This window comes from Megalobrama amblycephala, linkage group LG6 (genome assembly GCF_018812025.1).
Source record: "Megalobrama amblycephala isolate DHTTF-2021 linkage group LG6, ASM1881202v1, whole genome shotgun sequence".
In the NCBI taxonomy this organism is placed as follows: Eukaryota; Metazoa; Chordata; class Actinopteri; order Cypriniformes; family Xenocyprididae; genus Megalobrama; species Megalobrama amblycephala.
Window position 1 is genome coordinate 29336413 of NC_063049.1, and position 15926 is coordinate 29352338.

A 15926-nucleotide genomic window follows, 5' to 3' on the forward strand; every position below is an offset into this window, starting at 1 on the left:
AAACCCTAAGAGGTACAATGATGGTCATTATAGTAAATTAAAATGAATTGGATTATTGTTTTTTCACTGAGTGCAAAAAAAAAAAAGAAAAAAAAAAGTGCATGTAAATGTGCAAGATATGTGCATGTAACCCCTTGTAATTTAAAATAGAAACATCAAATGTCAAATGTTTTTTAATACAAACCATTTCACACAATATCACAGCCCCCTCTATAGGTCATACTGGTATTTGCACACCTGAAATACTTGAATAATACGTTGTGAAAAGTATTTTTCATACATTTAATCGATGAATTCATACATTTATTTCAATTAATTGTTTATTTGTCAATTAAAACCCCCATTTTCAAAGATTATTGAGACATATGATTACTAATTTTATGATAAAAAAGCAGATGATGACATTTTTTAAATTTTGAGTTTGGGAATTTGCGGCCTATAGTCTGTCAGGATGCACACCATCAAACCCTGAAGAAAACACACAGAAACATTACTTAACAAACATAAATGCATTATCGATGCTCACATCTTTACATATACACTTTACCATAATCGTCCACTTGCGGTTCTCAGCTTCTGTAAACACGAGGGAACGTGGTGAGTAGAAAACTTCATCATCTACTTCCTCTGCTTTACGTGGGAGACAGTGTAGAAATGTCCAGTCTGATGCAGCCACACTTCCTGTCTGTCAACAATTCAACAGAATCATGAAAAAAACTTAATAACACTATTCAGAAGCATTTTCTTTTTCTTTTTGTATTATAATCATAATGGAATGAAAAGTCTAGACTAGACTAGATGTTTGACTAGATGTTAGACTGGATGTTTGTCTACCTGCATGGTGATCTGGTAACCATGGAAATCGTTTAGTCTCTTCTTCTTCTCCTCCTCTTGGCCCATGCTCACCCAAGTGTCAGTAACCAGCACACTACTGTCCCGTGCTGCCTCCACTGGATCCGTCAGGAATTGCAACTTGGTACCAAACTATAGCATGAATATCATAATTAGCTAAACATTGCATATTATACACAAGTTGGTGAACATTAAAAAGTCTATAAAACACTTTTACACAGATTTATTTTGTTGTTAAAGACAATTATTAAAGAATCATTTCACATTCATTGACAAACACATACAGTGGTGTGAAAAAGTGCATGCCCCCTTCCTGATTTTTTATTTTTTGCATGTTTGTCACACTTTAATGTTTCAGATCATCAAACAAATTTAAATATCAAAGATGAATCAAGTAAACACAACATGCAGTTTTTAAATGAAGGTTTTTATTATGAAGGGAAAACAAAATCCAAACCTTCATGGCCCTGTGTGAAAAAGTGCTTGCCCCCCTGATAAAACATAACTTAACTGTGGTTTATCACACCTGAGTTCAGTTTCTCTAGCCACACCCAGGCCTGATTACTGCCACACCTATTCGCAATCAAGAAATCACTTAAATAGGACCTGTCTGACAAAGTGAAGTAGAACAAAAGATCCTCAAAAGCTACACATCATGTTGAGATCCAAAAAAATTCAGGAACAAATGAGAAAGAAAGTAATTGAGATCTATCAGTCTGGAAAAGGTTATAAAGCCATTTCTAAAGCCTTCGGACTCCAGCGAACCACAGTGAGAGCCATTATCCACAAATGGCAAAACATGGAACAGTGGTGAACCTTCCCAGGAGTGGCCAGCCGACCAAAATTACCCCAAGAGCGCAGCGACGACTCATCCAAGAGGCCACAAAAGACCCCACAACAACATCAAAAGAACTGCAGGCCTCACTTGCCTCAGTTAAGGTCAGTGTTCATGACTCCACCATAAGAAAGAGACTGGGCAAAAATGGCCTGCATGGTAGAGTTCCAAGACGAAAACCGCTGCTGAGCAAAAAGAACATAAAGGCTCGTCTCAGTTTTGCCAGAAAACATCTTGATGATCCCCAAGACTTTTGGGAAAATACTCTGTGGACTGATGAGACAAATGTTGAACATTTTGGAAGGTGTGTGTCCCATTACGTCTGGCGTAAAAGTAACACAGCATTTCAGAAAAAGAGCATCATACCAACAGTAAAATATGGTGGTGGTAGTGTGATGGCCTGGGGCTGTTTTGCTGCTTCAGGACCTGGAAGATGGCTGAAGAAAAACAAAATGAAGACTTTGGAGTGGCCTAGTCAAAGTCCTGACCTCAATCCTATTGCTGTGGCGTGACCTTAAAAAGGCGGTTCATGCTCGAAAACCCTCCAATGTAGCTGAATTACAACAATTCTGCAAAGACGAGTGGGGCAAAATTCCTCCACAGCGCTGTAACAGACTCATTGCAAGTTCGCAAATGCTTGATTGCAGTTGTTGCTGCTAAGGGTGGCCCAACCAGTTGTTAGGTTTAGGGGGCAAGCACTTTTTCACACAGGGCCATGTAGGTTTGGATTTAGTTTTCTCTTCATAATAAAAACCTTCGTTTAAAAATTGCATGTTGTGTTTACTTGTGTTATCTTTGATTAATATTTATATTTGTTTGATGATCTGAAACAATAAAGTGTGACAATCATGCAAAATAAATAAAAAAATCAAGAAGGGGGCAAACACTTATTCACACCACTGTAGGCCTAATGCAAATGCATAATATAGGGTATACATTATAAAGCAGACATTATAAAAAGAAAATTGCATTGTAGGGCAATCTATACCTTCTTAGATAGACGCTGAGCCTCTTGAGTGACGTTAGCATCTGGCTCATAACCCTAAAGATAAGAGGTTAATTTAGGTAAAATCATTTCAGAGTGGTGCAAATTAAAATATATAAATAAAAACATAAATATTTGTATATAGCCATTCAAAAGTAGGTAAGATTTTTAATGTTTTTGAAAGAAATCTCTTATGCTCACCAAGGCTGCATTTATTTGATGAACAATACAGTAAAAACAGTTATATGTTAAAAAATAATATTACAATTTAAATACACTGTTTTCTATTTTAATATATTTCAAAATGTAATTTATTACTGTGATGGCAAAGTTGATTTTTCAGCGTCACATGATCCTTCAGAAGTCATTCTAATATGCTAATTCTCAAGTAAAATTTCTTATTATTATCAATGTTAAAAACATATTTTTGTGGAAACTGTGATACTTTTTTTTTTTTTCGATTTAATGTCCTTGCTGAATAATTAAAAAAAAAAAAAAAAAAAAAAAACATTTGAATGGAAATGTATGCATAACAGCTCTGAAAGGGGCAGACCTTGGGTGTGGCCACTTTTAGATTGACACCTAGTTTAGCCAATGACATCATGAAGGAGTGAAGAACGTTGTTTCCATCACCTATCCAAGCCAAAGTGAGGCCTTTTAATGAGCCATAGTGCTCCTGTGAGAGTGAAAAAGAACACATGAGTGAATGTACTTCAGTTTATGTGTAAGTGTCAGTGAATTTGTACCTGCAGTGTCAGTAGGTCAGCCAGAATCTGTATAGGGTGGTAGAGGTCAGACAGGCCATTGATGATTGGTATAGAAGCGTCTTTATCCAGTTGCTCCAGAGATGAGTGACTATACACCCGAGCTAACACGATATCTGCTAAACCAGAAAGCACCCTGCCATACATATAAGACCATGTCAAGACCTCACAGTATTGAGTCTAAACAGTGTTTACAATGTGTTTAAATTCAGACCTAGCAGTGTCTGTGGTGCTTTCATTGACACCTAGATGGATATCCTGGGGTGTGAGAAAACATGGATGGCCTCCCAAAAGAGAGAACCCTAGTGAAAGAGAGAGAGAGAAACTGTCTATGTGTCAAATCCTTTGTGCTGTATCCGTCCCTATTCATTCATTTTGTTCAGAGACCGCACTGATAAATTTAAGCCCTTTCACAAGCTCAAACTTTGAATGGCACCTGTTTCAGTGGACATGCGGGTCCTAGTGCTCCTCTTTTCAAATATCATGGCAATAGATTTGCCTTGAAGTAATGGGACATACTGTACATAAAAAGAGGAAAAAATTAACATTGTTTATGAGTCCTGAAAATGGTGAGATTTCCAATCAGTAAGTTCAATATTTGCAATATATTTTGCAGTACCTCGCCCCTGTGCTTTATTCGATGCTTTAGGTCAGCAGAAACCCACAGGATATGTTTAATTTCCTCTGCATTAAAGTCCTTTAGTGTTAGAAAGCTGCTGCCCTTCAGGTTAACACTCTCCAAAGTTGCTTTTCCCACTCTGTGGACGTACAGATGCATACACATGATACAGATGGAAAACTGCTTGAATATTAAAAAAAAGAAAAGAAAACTCAAACACACTTTATAAAAATAGTTAATGTAAAACAACATTTTAAATAAAATTTTCAAATTACTATCTAAAATATTGTATTGGCTATTTATATAAATTTTTGGCCATATATAGCATTTAAATGAGGTGCACAAAAGCTACTGATTTTTTTTTAAAAAGTGACATTTTTTAAAATGGTTAAAAACTTAAAAAGTATCAGAATCTACAGGTTCCTACATGTTCCATTATAAAATATATAAATTTAGCAAAAATGTGAAATGTTAATGTTATGTTAAAATATCCATGTTATTAGACAACTACACATTAAATAAATGTATTAAAGTAACATTTTTTATGCTTAACAGATCGGCTTGTTCCTATACATTAAAAAAAAAGAACATTAATCAAACTTTCACAACTCTCATGACTACTTAATATTTCAGTTAATTGTTACGTATTAAAATATTGTTACGAACTGTAATAATATTTTGTTAATATATTATTAATCAAAGTTATTAAACAATGTCACTCAAAATTGCAGACAGCAGCAAAATATTTCTTGTTTATGTCAAACTTTTCGACTCACCTAAAATTCCTGCTTTGGCAACATTTCGCAAATTTCAGACTATAATATATTCTGTTTCTGAGAGCAAACATTTTACTGACATGTAATAAAGCTCAAAACGGGCACAACCAAATCAATGCATTTCCACGCGCTCCCTGTCATGCAACATTAGGGGCGTGGCTAACGGGATGGAAAGGGGGCGGGACAAGAAACCGAGTGTGGTGAGTGACAGCTCTTGTGCATGTGCTTATTTATCCCACTACTCCCACACACACTGCCGTCGGATGCTAAACTCTCTCTCTCTCTCTCTCTCTCTCTCTCTCTCTCTCTCTCTCTCTGTTAAAATGCTCACTGACGCTCATATTGTTTCTTTTCTTAATTAATTAATTAATTAATTATACAATTTAATCAAGAAAAACTCTACGGTTACAACAAAGTGCGAACTCTTGATTAGATTTTTTTCATCGGTTGCCAAGGTAACGTGTACTTCCGGTTCAACTGTTACTCTTCATCAGGGAACAGCTGAAGGTTCAGGAATGTCATCTGTAGAACAGAGGTGTAGGAGGTGATGACAGGAGAAACAGACACAGAAATACCAGGTAAGATGTACCTCTATCTATCTATCTATCTATCTATCTATCTATCTATCTATCTATCTATCTATCTATCTATCTCTCTGTCTGTCTGTCTGTCTGTCTGTCTGTCTGTCTGTGTAGGTGTATGTGTATTTTAGCTTGTGCTTGTAAGTCTCTCTGTGTGACACCATAATCATGCCTTTGAGCTCCTAGAGCATTACCCACACAGGCTATTCTGGGAAGCTGGAAGCTTTCTAAGGATTTAAATGGACCGTCTTGCTGAGCATGGGAGGTTTGCTCTTTGCTCTGTATGTGAACAGTTGTGACTGAGAGATGTTGTACTGAACTGAACATATATGTTTCCTTATTGCAGATACAGGTGCTGTATTTACCTTTGGAAAGAGTAAAATCGCAAACAATGTACCCAGCAGGTTATGGTTAAAGAATGATATACCTGTGCACATCTCATGTGGACAGTCACACTCAGCCTTTGTAACAGGTTGTAATCTCTTTATATTCTCCTTGTAATTTTAGTAACTACAGCTATATTTTGTAATATGTACTATATTTTTTGTCTCTTTAATTATCTCTTCAGAGCAGGGCCGTTTGTTTGTGTTTGGAAGTAATAACAGCGGTCAGCTTGGTCTACAAACCAAAGGACCGGTTACTAAACCAATCTGTGTCAAAGGTTAGACATAAAGATGCATACAGTACATGTTGTTTTATAATGATCTCGCTCTGTTTTCTTATTTATCTTCTTATTCGTCCACACAGTTCTTAAAGGGGAGAGAGTTCAGTTTGTTGCCTGTGGGACTGATCACACACTTGTAAGCACCTGTAAGTAAGGCCTTTTATTCAGAGGCAAAGTTTCATACTACACTATCGTTCAAAAGATTGGCATCAGTAAGATGTTTAATGTTTTTGAAAGAAGTGTAATATTATTACAGTTTACAGTGATAATATTTTGAAATATAATAAAAAATACTGTTTTCTATTTTAGTACATTTTAATTTATACCTGTGATGGCAAAGCTGAATTTTCAGCATCATTACTCCAGTCTTCAGTGTCACATGATCTCTCAAAAATCATTCTAATATGTTGATTTGCTGCTCGAGAAACATTTCTTATTATTATCAATGTTGAAAGCAGTTGTGCTGCTAGATATTTTTGTGGAAACCATGATTTACGATTCTTTAATTAATAAAATGTTCAAAAGAAAAGCATTTATTTAAAATAAAAATCTCTTTACTGTCACTTTTGATCAGTTTAATGTGTCCTTGCTGAATAAAAGCATTATTATTATTATAAATCTTGCTGACCCCAAACTTTTAAACAGTAGTGTATATTTTAAAGAGAATTGTGAGTAAAATGAAGAGAGTAAGTAAAAGTGTCTGTGGTTTTTTCCAGCACAAGGGGAGTTTTTTGCAGCTGGAGGAAACAGTGATGGACAGTTGGGACTGGGCCACTGTAATGACAGCATCTCTTTCCAGCGCCTACACCCCTTTTGTGACTATGCTCCAATCAAATTGCTCTCTGCAGGTGACCACACCTCTGCTGCACTTACAGGTAACATTGATATGCAACAGATTCTTAATATAGTAGATATAAATCTACTATTATAAATGCAAATGCATTTATATATTTAAGTAATAAATCTGCATATTTCAGAGGATGGCAGGCTGTTTCTTTGGGGTGATAACTCTGTTGGTCAGCTTGGTTTGGGGAATGACAGTCATGCCTTATTGCCTGAAGAGCTGAAATTGGGACAACTCATTCAGTGGGTCTCATGTGGATACAGACACTCAGCTTTGGTCACAGGTGAGCACCTGTCAATCAATACTATTCATAAGCATGAACAAGAAGACCATGCTGTTATTTTTTTTTATTATTATTATTTTTTTGAGGGTGCACTGAATAAGTTGTTGTGAATTTGGTATGTTTCAGATAATGGGGATGTTTTCACTTTCGGGGAAAGTGCAGATGGACGACTGGGTCTTTCTGCTCATCAGCTGGCCAATCACAGTTGTCCCCAGCGAGTAGAATCTCTGCATGGGGTTCTGCAGGTGGCATGTGGAGGCAAGCACACGCTCGCCCTCACAGGTGATGGAGATCACATGCAGTGCCCTAAAAACATTAATTTGTATGAATGTATATTAATTATATTAAATTTTCCTTTACATAACAAAATATTAAATAAACAAAAATTGAAAATTGAAATGCAACTTGATATGTTATCTAAAGCAGTGACATTAATACATTTTTTTAGTGTGGCTTAATTGTCCTGTTACTTATTGAGGCCACTGAATGCACACCATATGAAATTATACACACACAATTATCCCTTTTTTTCTCTTGTTATTTGTCTTAAACATTAAATGTTCATGTAGTTTTTAACTGAATGTTATATCTCCCTTTTCTGTAGAGGATGAGTTATATTCTTTTGGCCGTGGGGAGTTTGGGCAGTTGGGGTTGGGGACGCAAATGTTTGTAACAGACGTACCCGTTGCTGTCGGCCACTTCAGGAAAGGCAGAGTCACTCATGTCACATGTGGTGAAAACCACAGTGCACTTATAACAGGTAAGACATACACACTGTTAAATTAGAACTGTCAGAGGATTAAAATAATTAACTGCACTTAATGATTTAGGTTGTTAATGTGATTCTCAAGTATTGCATTTGCTAAAATTTGCATCTACAATGTGTTTGTCATTTTAAAAATGTGGTGCATTCAGTTAAATTGATGTTTCAGATCTTCTCATTATTGTTTGCAATACCGACAGTGTGAAAGATTGCAATAACTTTTATTAAAGGTCAGAATAGATTTGATTTAGCTATAAATAACAACATGAACAACATGGGTAACATTACATTTACACATTTGGCAGACATTTTTTTTCTAAAGCGACTGGGAGACGAACCCATGATCTTAGTGTTTCTAGTTCAGTTCTCTACCAGAAGAGCTACAGGACCATGGACACCTGTGCTGCTGCTCTTATTCTGATCAGTCTTTAACAATGAAATAGTTGTAATGTAATAATAGATAAATGTGTTTATTGCTATAATTGCATATACATTCCACATTCGACTTCACATTTACCAGTTCCAAAAACATGTATTTATGTTTAGTTACACTTCTCGTTTAAATGCACACTTTCTCTGTTTTTGGCTTTAGATAGTGGTCTCCTGTACACATTTGGAGATGGCCGTCATGGGAAGTTAGGCCTCGGAGATGAGAACTTCACCAATCAGTTCAGTCCAACTGTGTGCCAGAGGTTCTTTGATTACTCTGTCATGACTGTAAGTTTTTCTGATAATTCCTTATCATGTTCTTGTTTTCTTATGTATGTAGAACTAAGGAAATATCACATGTATTATTCATTGTATTTGTGCTTATGTGTTGTAGGTGGCATGTGGTTCCAGTCACATGCTGGTGTTCGCACGGCCACGGCAACAGGACAGTGAAGAAGTTTGTTTAGAGGATGAAGACGTTACCTACTCTTACCTGGACAGGTGTTATACCTCAATGTTACAGGGGCAACCATTAGAACATATTCCAGAACCAGCACCTGCTCTCCTCTCACAATTGATCTTTCTCCCCTCATCTCTTCCAACCTCTCACCGCTGGAGCCTATCAACACGGGCCAGACGGAGACAGAGGGTAAGAAACTGATCACATGGGTTAAGACTCCTTGTGTTCTATGAAGGTTCTATGACCATCTATAAACTGCAAAATGGAGATGTATGGAGGTGTTTCTTCAACTAATCACTTTAGGGGTTGATTTTTATTGAAGGTAACAAAACTCTTTTTTTTCTTTTTAGAATATGAAGGTCACATTAAAAAAAATTCTATGCCTTTAATGAATAGATTTTATTTTTTTTTACCCTAAACCTAGATTTTCAAACTTAAATCCATAATAAAAGTATGAATTATGTTTGAAACTATGATAATCCAAACAAAGTGTAAAATAAAATGAAAAAGTGAAAATATGTGTGTGTGTGTGTGTTTCAGGAGAGCTCATCTGCACAGTTTGGTCCAGAATTTTGCGATCTTCCTCCCCCTACAACTGGCTTTACTGCACTGGCCCTGAGAGGCAACATCCTACAACCCAGATCTCCAACAGACACTCCTAAACGCTTCAAAACTGAAGCCCCTGTGGAATCTCCTTCTACCTCAATCACACTGCCTGTCGGGACACCTCCACGTAAATATTTTTCTATGTCCTCCAAAGACCCCTCTTTCCAGCCATCCATCTACCATCTACCATCTATCCATCTACGATCCTAATATCTCTTTCCACAATTATATAATCACTAGGGGTGTGACGAGACAGGTATCTCACGAGACGAGACGAGATTTTTACACACTATTTTTAAGAAATTCTCAATGGCGAAATACATGACTAGAAAAAATATTCTGCAGGTGTATTTGAAATGTTTTAACTAATCATCTTGTGATGAATGTCATTTCAGTTCTACTTTCTGAGTATGAATAATCAAATGCAGTAAAAGACAACAAGTACTGTAAAAGGTTTTGCCACTAACTCAGCTGACTGACTTCTCTTCTGTATGATTTCAGTCTCTTCAGACCTTACTGTACATGATTTATGAGCTTCTACAACTTTTGACCTCCTAACTGAACTCCTTTCCACAAACTGATCATAGAAATAAAAACAGTATAAATAAAAATGGTAACACTTTACAATAAGGTCTCATTTATTAACATTAATGTATTAACCATCATCAACTAACAATGAGCAATATATTTGCTACAGTATTTATTAATCTTTGTTTATGTTAGTTAATAAAAATAGTCATTCATTGTTAGTTGATGATAGTTCACAGTGCATTAACTAATGTTAACAAATGAAACCTTATTGTTTGTGCTTAATAAGATTAAGAGAAAACTGTTATTCGTTTTTATGGTAACACTTTACAGTAAGTGCAACCATAATCGCACCCTCTCAATATTCAAAGTGCAAATAAGACCAACTTTTTCTTTGATACAGAGCTGAGAGATGGTTACAACTACACTGCCCAGCCTAAAATAGCTTTCATATTGAGAGAGATCTGTATTCATCAGGGAGCCGCTTTCAAAATGTAGAGTATTGAAATTGCGTTTGAATGCGCGCTCGCGTTTACTTTCACTTTCAGCGATCGCGCGTACTCTGTGAATATGGAGCGGTGGCGTGCGTTATCCAACTGAATTAAATGTTTTTTATTTAAATACAAAGCAAAACGACAGTGGAGGCGTAATGTAAACGTAGCAGTGCCATATTCTTTCCTAATCATCCTAACCACTCTGTCATGGCAACATCACAACTTTTCGCCTCGACGAGATGTCGTGACACGAGATCTCGTCACACCCCTAATAATCACTAAATATAGTCATTATAAATTAACAAAAACACTAGCAAGAAACAAACACCTGATTATCAGTATTGATTATCTTTATTGTGAATACAGTCACACCCATCACTAAGAGCGCAGAGGACTGCCATAGTGTTGGAACATCAGAAAACAGCATGTCAGACAAGGTGAGCAAAAGCTGTGTCATTGTGCTCAAAATGACAAAATTATAGATTAGAAAACTTAATATAACTCAAGCATGTAATGTTTGATTTGACAGACACATGAACAGCATAAGAATAAGATGGCAAGAGCCTCTTCTATTGGGAAGGAAGAGAATGTTCCTCAGCAGGCTCCGCCCACTGAAGTACAGTCTGGTTCTGTTTCTCATCCATCAATGACAGAATCTCTACCACCAAGCAGTCTTAAACACAAGAAGCCCAGGTCTGGAAATCCAAAGAACCCTGCTACGCAGGAGAAATGTTTTTCTACTACAGCATCACAAAGCAAAATACAATCCAAAACATACAAAAAACCTATCCAGAGTACAAATAATAAATCGAAAGTTCAAGCAGTAGAGGTCAGATTATCTCCAGAGAGAATGTCAGCTAAAGAAAGAGAGGGATGCAGTGAAACACGCAGTACTAATACTGATTCAAGGCACAAAATTTCAAAAGCAGATAAAAATAGTAAAGTTCAACAAGCCGTTCCCGGAGGTCAAGAGGTTACAACTCTTGCTCAGATGGAGCAAGAGACCAAGTCAGGTTCACTTAAAATTCAAAATACAAGTTCTCCAGATCAGGAAGTCAAACAAGTTAGAAAAACGCCTACAAAAATTCAAGAGGGTATTCCAGTAAGAGTTACAAAAAGGGTCAAGTCTTCAGTCAAGGTTCAAGATGTGCCCTCTGGCAGGATGGAAGTTAGTGTGGTTGAATCAACGCTTCAGACAGATCCTGCTCAAAAAGACATAAAGCTATCCATTGGAAAGGCTCAAGAGGTCAGATCAACACTGATCGACACACAAGAACAGGAAAACCCAACATCAGAAAAAATTTCAGCCAAAATACAAAACTCTCCAGAAAAAGGAAATGAAAAGATTCAAGTTGACGCAGAAGAAAATCCTGGTGACCTTACACCAAAGAAAGCAAAGAAGAAGAGATCAGATGTGCAAAGAGCTCCAATGGAAGAAACAACACCCAAAACACCTAGTCCTCCATCTGTTTCCATACCCACACGAATGTCTAAAGCAAAAAAGAGAAAACCTGTGGAGGTTGAAAACTCAAACGTCCAGCTTAGAACTAAAATGCTAGCACAAGTCAAAAGGGAAAACGATAGTAAAACACCTCAGAACTCCAATATATTTTTTCCCCCTATAGAGAACAGAAAATCAGAAGGAGCTGCTGAAATAAGCCAATCCACTTCAAACTTGCAGTCTGAGCATAAAAATAGCCAGTCACCCACTGATAAAGCGCTTACTGAACAGAAATATGAATTTCCATCAATTAAAAGCTTAACTCCAGAAAGAGGCCACTCATTTTCCAGTTTATGGTCCAATAACAAATCAGCAACCAGTAAATCTTCTGCCACAAAAGAAACTGAATCATCATCTGGTAATTTGTTAAGTCCATCACGACAACACAGGCGCTCACCACTAAATGAAATAAAATTAGATGCCAAATCAGTTGAACCTGAAGAGCCAGACAGGAAGCCACAGGCTGAGCAGAGCATTATGGGTAGTGTAGTTTCATCACTACCAGCCATGGCTATTGCTAGTGCTGCACCACTACTAATAAAAGCCACTGAAGTTCTTTCTGAAACTTCACCAGAACAAAGTAATGATATGTCCTTGTGTGCATCAGTGTCTCAGGAAATAGCAGGAAACAATATCCTGCCAGAACAGGAAGTTGACCAGGATAGCACAGTTCAGGATGTATCAGCAGTCGAGGAAATAGATGACAGCAGCACCAAAAAGCAGAGTGCACAAGATGTACAAAACAAGCTAGTTTTAGATGAAAATGGAAAAATGGTGGAAGAAGAAGATGTGAGGGATAGTGAAACAGAGAGAGAGGAAGAGAGAGGTGAAGAAGAGAGTCTCGTTGAGGAAGAAAATGAAAGTGAGGGAGTTGGGCAGAAAGAAGAGGGCAGTGCTGTTGAAGATGAAGAAAGTGAGAGCGATAATGATGAAGAGAGTGACAGTGCTCAAAAAGGAGAGGTGGACGGTGAGGAAGAGGAGGGAGAAGAAGAGGAAAGTGAGGTAGCAGGAGAGGAAGAGGATGACAGCGATAGCAGACAAAGCAGTAAAAGTGAAGGAGAAGGAAGAGGAGATGAGACTGAAAGAGAAGAAGAGGAGAGTGAGGGACAGGTGAAAGAGGAGGGCGAGGATGGAGAAATGGAGGAAGAGGAGAATAAAGATGAAGAGAGTGGTGGAGAAGACGAGGAAGAAGAGAATGAGAGCTGGGATGAAAGGAGTGAGGGAGAGGTGGAAGATGAGGAGAAAACTGATGCAGAAGAGGAGCAGGAAGGAGAGAGCAGTAATGAGGAGAAAATGGAAGTAGGTGAACAATCTGACAGTGAGGATGAAAATAAAAATGTGAGATTAGATGAAGAGGAAGGAGAGAGTGAAGAAAAGGATGGGAGTGAAGAAGAAGAAGAGGAAGAGAATAAAACAGGGGAAGGAGAGGGAGAACAGGAAGAAAAGGAAGATGAAGAGAGTGAGGAAGAAGATAAGGTAGGAAATGAAGATGAGGAGGAAAATCAAGATGAAGAGACTGATCATGAAGAGGAGGAGGGAAACAGAGACCAGGAGGAGGAGGAAGAAGAGAATGATGAAGAGGGTGAAGAAGACAAGGAGGAGGAAGTGGATGAAGAGGAAAATAATGAAGAACTGAAATACAAAAAAGATGGAGTCACAAACAGTGAAGAAGAGGAGGGAGAGGAAAGTGTGAGAGAGAATGAAGAACAACAGGATGAGGTGGAAGTTGAAGACGAGGAAAAAATTTCAGAGACAGATGCAGATGAAGATAGAGAAAGACAGGAAGGGAGTGAACAGATTGAGGAAGAGGATGAAGAAAAAGAAGAGGGTGAGAAAGAAGGGGAAATGGATACAAGTGAAGTGAAATTTAGAGAAGAAGAGAATCTGGATATCTCTGAGACACGGGAAGAGGACAGAGGAGACGAAGACGATGAGGTGAACAAGCCGAATGAAATAATGGAAGAAAATAACGAGGAAGAGAGTGGAAGTGAGAAAGAAGAGGAAGAAACAGACAAGAAGCGAGAGAACAAAAAAACAGACAGAGGTGGGGGGAAACAGACAGAAACTAATGAGGAAGAAGAGGAGGATGGTGAAGAAGAGGAGGAGGAAGCAGAGCAGAAAGAAATGAAACAGAGAGAAACAAGTGAAGAAGAAGAACAGGAAGAGGAGAGTGAGGAGGAGGAAGAGGAAGAGGAAGCAGAGCAGAAAGAAATTAAACGGAGCGAAACAAGTGAAGAAGAAGAACAGGAAGAAGAGAGTGAGGAGGAGGAACAGGAAGCAGAGCAAGAAGAAATGAAACAGAGAGAAACAAGTGAAGAAGAAGAACAGGAAGAGGAGAGTGAGGAGGAGGAAGAGGAACAGGAAGCAGAGCAGAAAGAAATGAAACAGAGAGAAACAAGTGAAGAAGAAGAACAGGAAGAGGAGAGTGAGGAGGAGGAAGAGGAACAGGAAGCAGAGCAGAAAGAAATGAAACAGAGAGAAACAAGTGAAGAAGAAGAACAGGAAGAAGAGAGTGAGGAGGAGGAGGAGGAGGAGGAGGAACAGAAGGCAGAGCAGAAAGGAATGAAACAGAGAGAAACAAGTGAAGAAGAAGAACAGGAAGAAGAGAGTGAGGAGGAGGAGGAGGAAGCAGAGCAGAAAGAAATGAAACGGAGAGAAACTAGTGAAGAAGAAGAACAGGAAGAAGAGAGTGAGGAGGAGGAAGAGGAACAGGAAGCAGAGCAGAAAGGAATGAAACGGAGAGAAACTAGTGAAGAAGAAGAACAGGAAGAAGTGAGTGAGGAAGAGGAGGAGGAGGAAGCAGAGCAGAAAGAAATGAATATAAAAGAGAAAAACAGGATGAAACAGAGAGAAACAAGTGAAGAAGAAGAACAGGAAGAAGAAGGTGATGAAGAGGAGGAGGAAGAGGAGGAGGAAGAAACAGAGAAGAAAGATAAAATTGGGAGGAAACAGACAGAAACTACTGAAGAAGAAGAAGAAGGTGAGGAGGAAGGTGAAGAGGAGGAAGAAGAAGGTGAGGAAGAAAAGACCAAAAAAGTACCAAAACAGAGAGCCAAACCGAACGTGTTACCTGCGCGCAGACAGACAAATGCACAGAGAGACAGACAGAAGACTAGACAAAGAGATCAACAGAATGTTAAAGGGAAGAAACAAGCAGATAGTGGTGCTCAGGACCCTCAGTTCTGGAACAGTGTCCTACCACAGTATCTAAACCTTAAATGATCCCAAGGTCTGCACACTACAAGCACAGAGACCCCAAACATCTGCCTGTATACGTACAGTTCACAGGACTTGACATTTCAAAAGTGCTGTGAATCACAGTTCTTTAAACGGCGAAACTTAAAATGGTGGACGGGTGATGGAGATTGAGCTAAACATGAACATAAAAGATGGTTTGTATTCTGCTTTAGTATGAGATATGGCTCTAAAAGGGCTGGATGTTTCTCACTTCTATGAGGATTCTTGTTTATCAAGTGCCTTGACTAAAATTATTCCATACATATTCTGTTACAGTATATATTGTCATAGTGTTTATATGAATGTTATTTTTTAAGCACAGATGTGTAAAATATTTATTTCTGTGTACATGGAAAATAAACCACACAACTTCTTTGGTGAAAATGTTCATGTTACTGTTCTATTGACATTCCTTTTCCAAGACCTAGTCTGTAATCAGCAGCATACCAGACGTTACTGTAAATGATAACTGCAATTTAAAAGTGCAAGAGAACAGAGAGTTGCAAACCTATGATTTGACTGTTAAGTTAATAAGATTTGGCTATCAAGTGCTGTTGCTGAAGAAAAGGGAATGCTTGATACATGATTTCTTTGGCTAAGAAATTATTAAATACAATGTTTTCTAGCTCTCAGTTTTAATTTTTGAGATGTTTAGCTGTATCTATAAGGAGCCTGGCAATTGAATTTCCCTTTTATGATGGTTCA

At 37.9% G+C, this 15926-nt stretch overlaps 2 protein-coding genes across 2 annotated transcripts; one reads left to right on the forward strand and one right to left on the reverse strand.

Moving 5' to 3' along the window:
* Positions 1-302: 302 nt before the first annotated feature.
* Positions 303-4981, reverse strand: otc (ornithine transcarbamylase). Its single transcript, XM_048193771.1, has 10 exons — positions 4832-4981; positions 4056-4194; positions 3873-3954; positions 3651-3738; positions 3419-3572; positions 3226-3348; positions 2676-2729; positions 835-984; positions 548-685; positions 303-468 (listed from the first exon to the last, which is right to left on the reverse strand). Exons 1-10 carry the CDS (start codon positions 4900-4902, stop codon positions 409-411), a joined length of 1059 nt encoding a protein of 352 aa, XP_048049728.1. The 5' UTR covers positions 4903-4981; the 3' UTR covers positions 303-408.
* Positions 4982-5120: 139 nt separating this feature from the next.
* Positions 5121-15540, forward strand: rpgra (retinitis pigmentosa GTPase regulator a). Its single transcript, XM_048193772.1, has 14 exons — positions 5121-5409; positions 5759-5884; positions 5981-6073; positions 6160-6222; positions 6793-6951; positions 7054-7203; positions 7330-7485; positions 7808-7963; positions 8559-8683; positions 8790-9044; positions 9396-9588; positions 10850-10920; positions 11013-14612; positions 14772-15540. The coding sequence occupies exons 1-14, from the start codon at positions 5379-5381 to the stop codon at positions 15204-15206; spliced, it is 5613 nt and encodes a 1870-aa protein (XP_048049729.1). The 5' UTR covers positions 5121-5378; the 3' UTR covers positions 15207-15540.
* Positions 15541-15926: the final 386 nt, after the last annotated feature.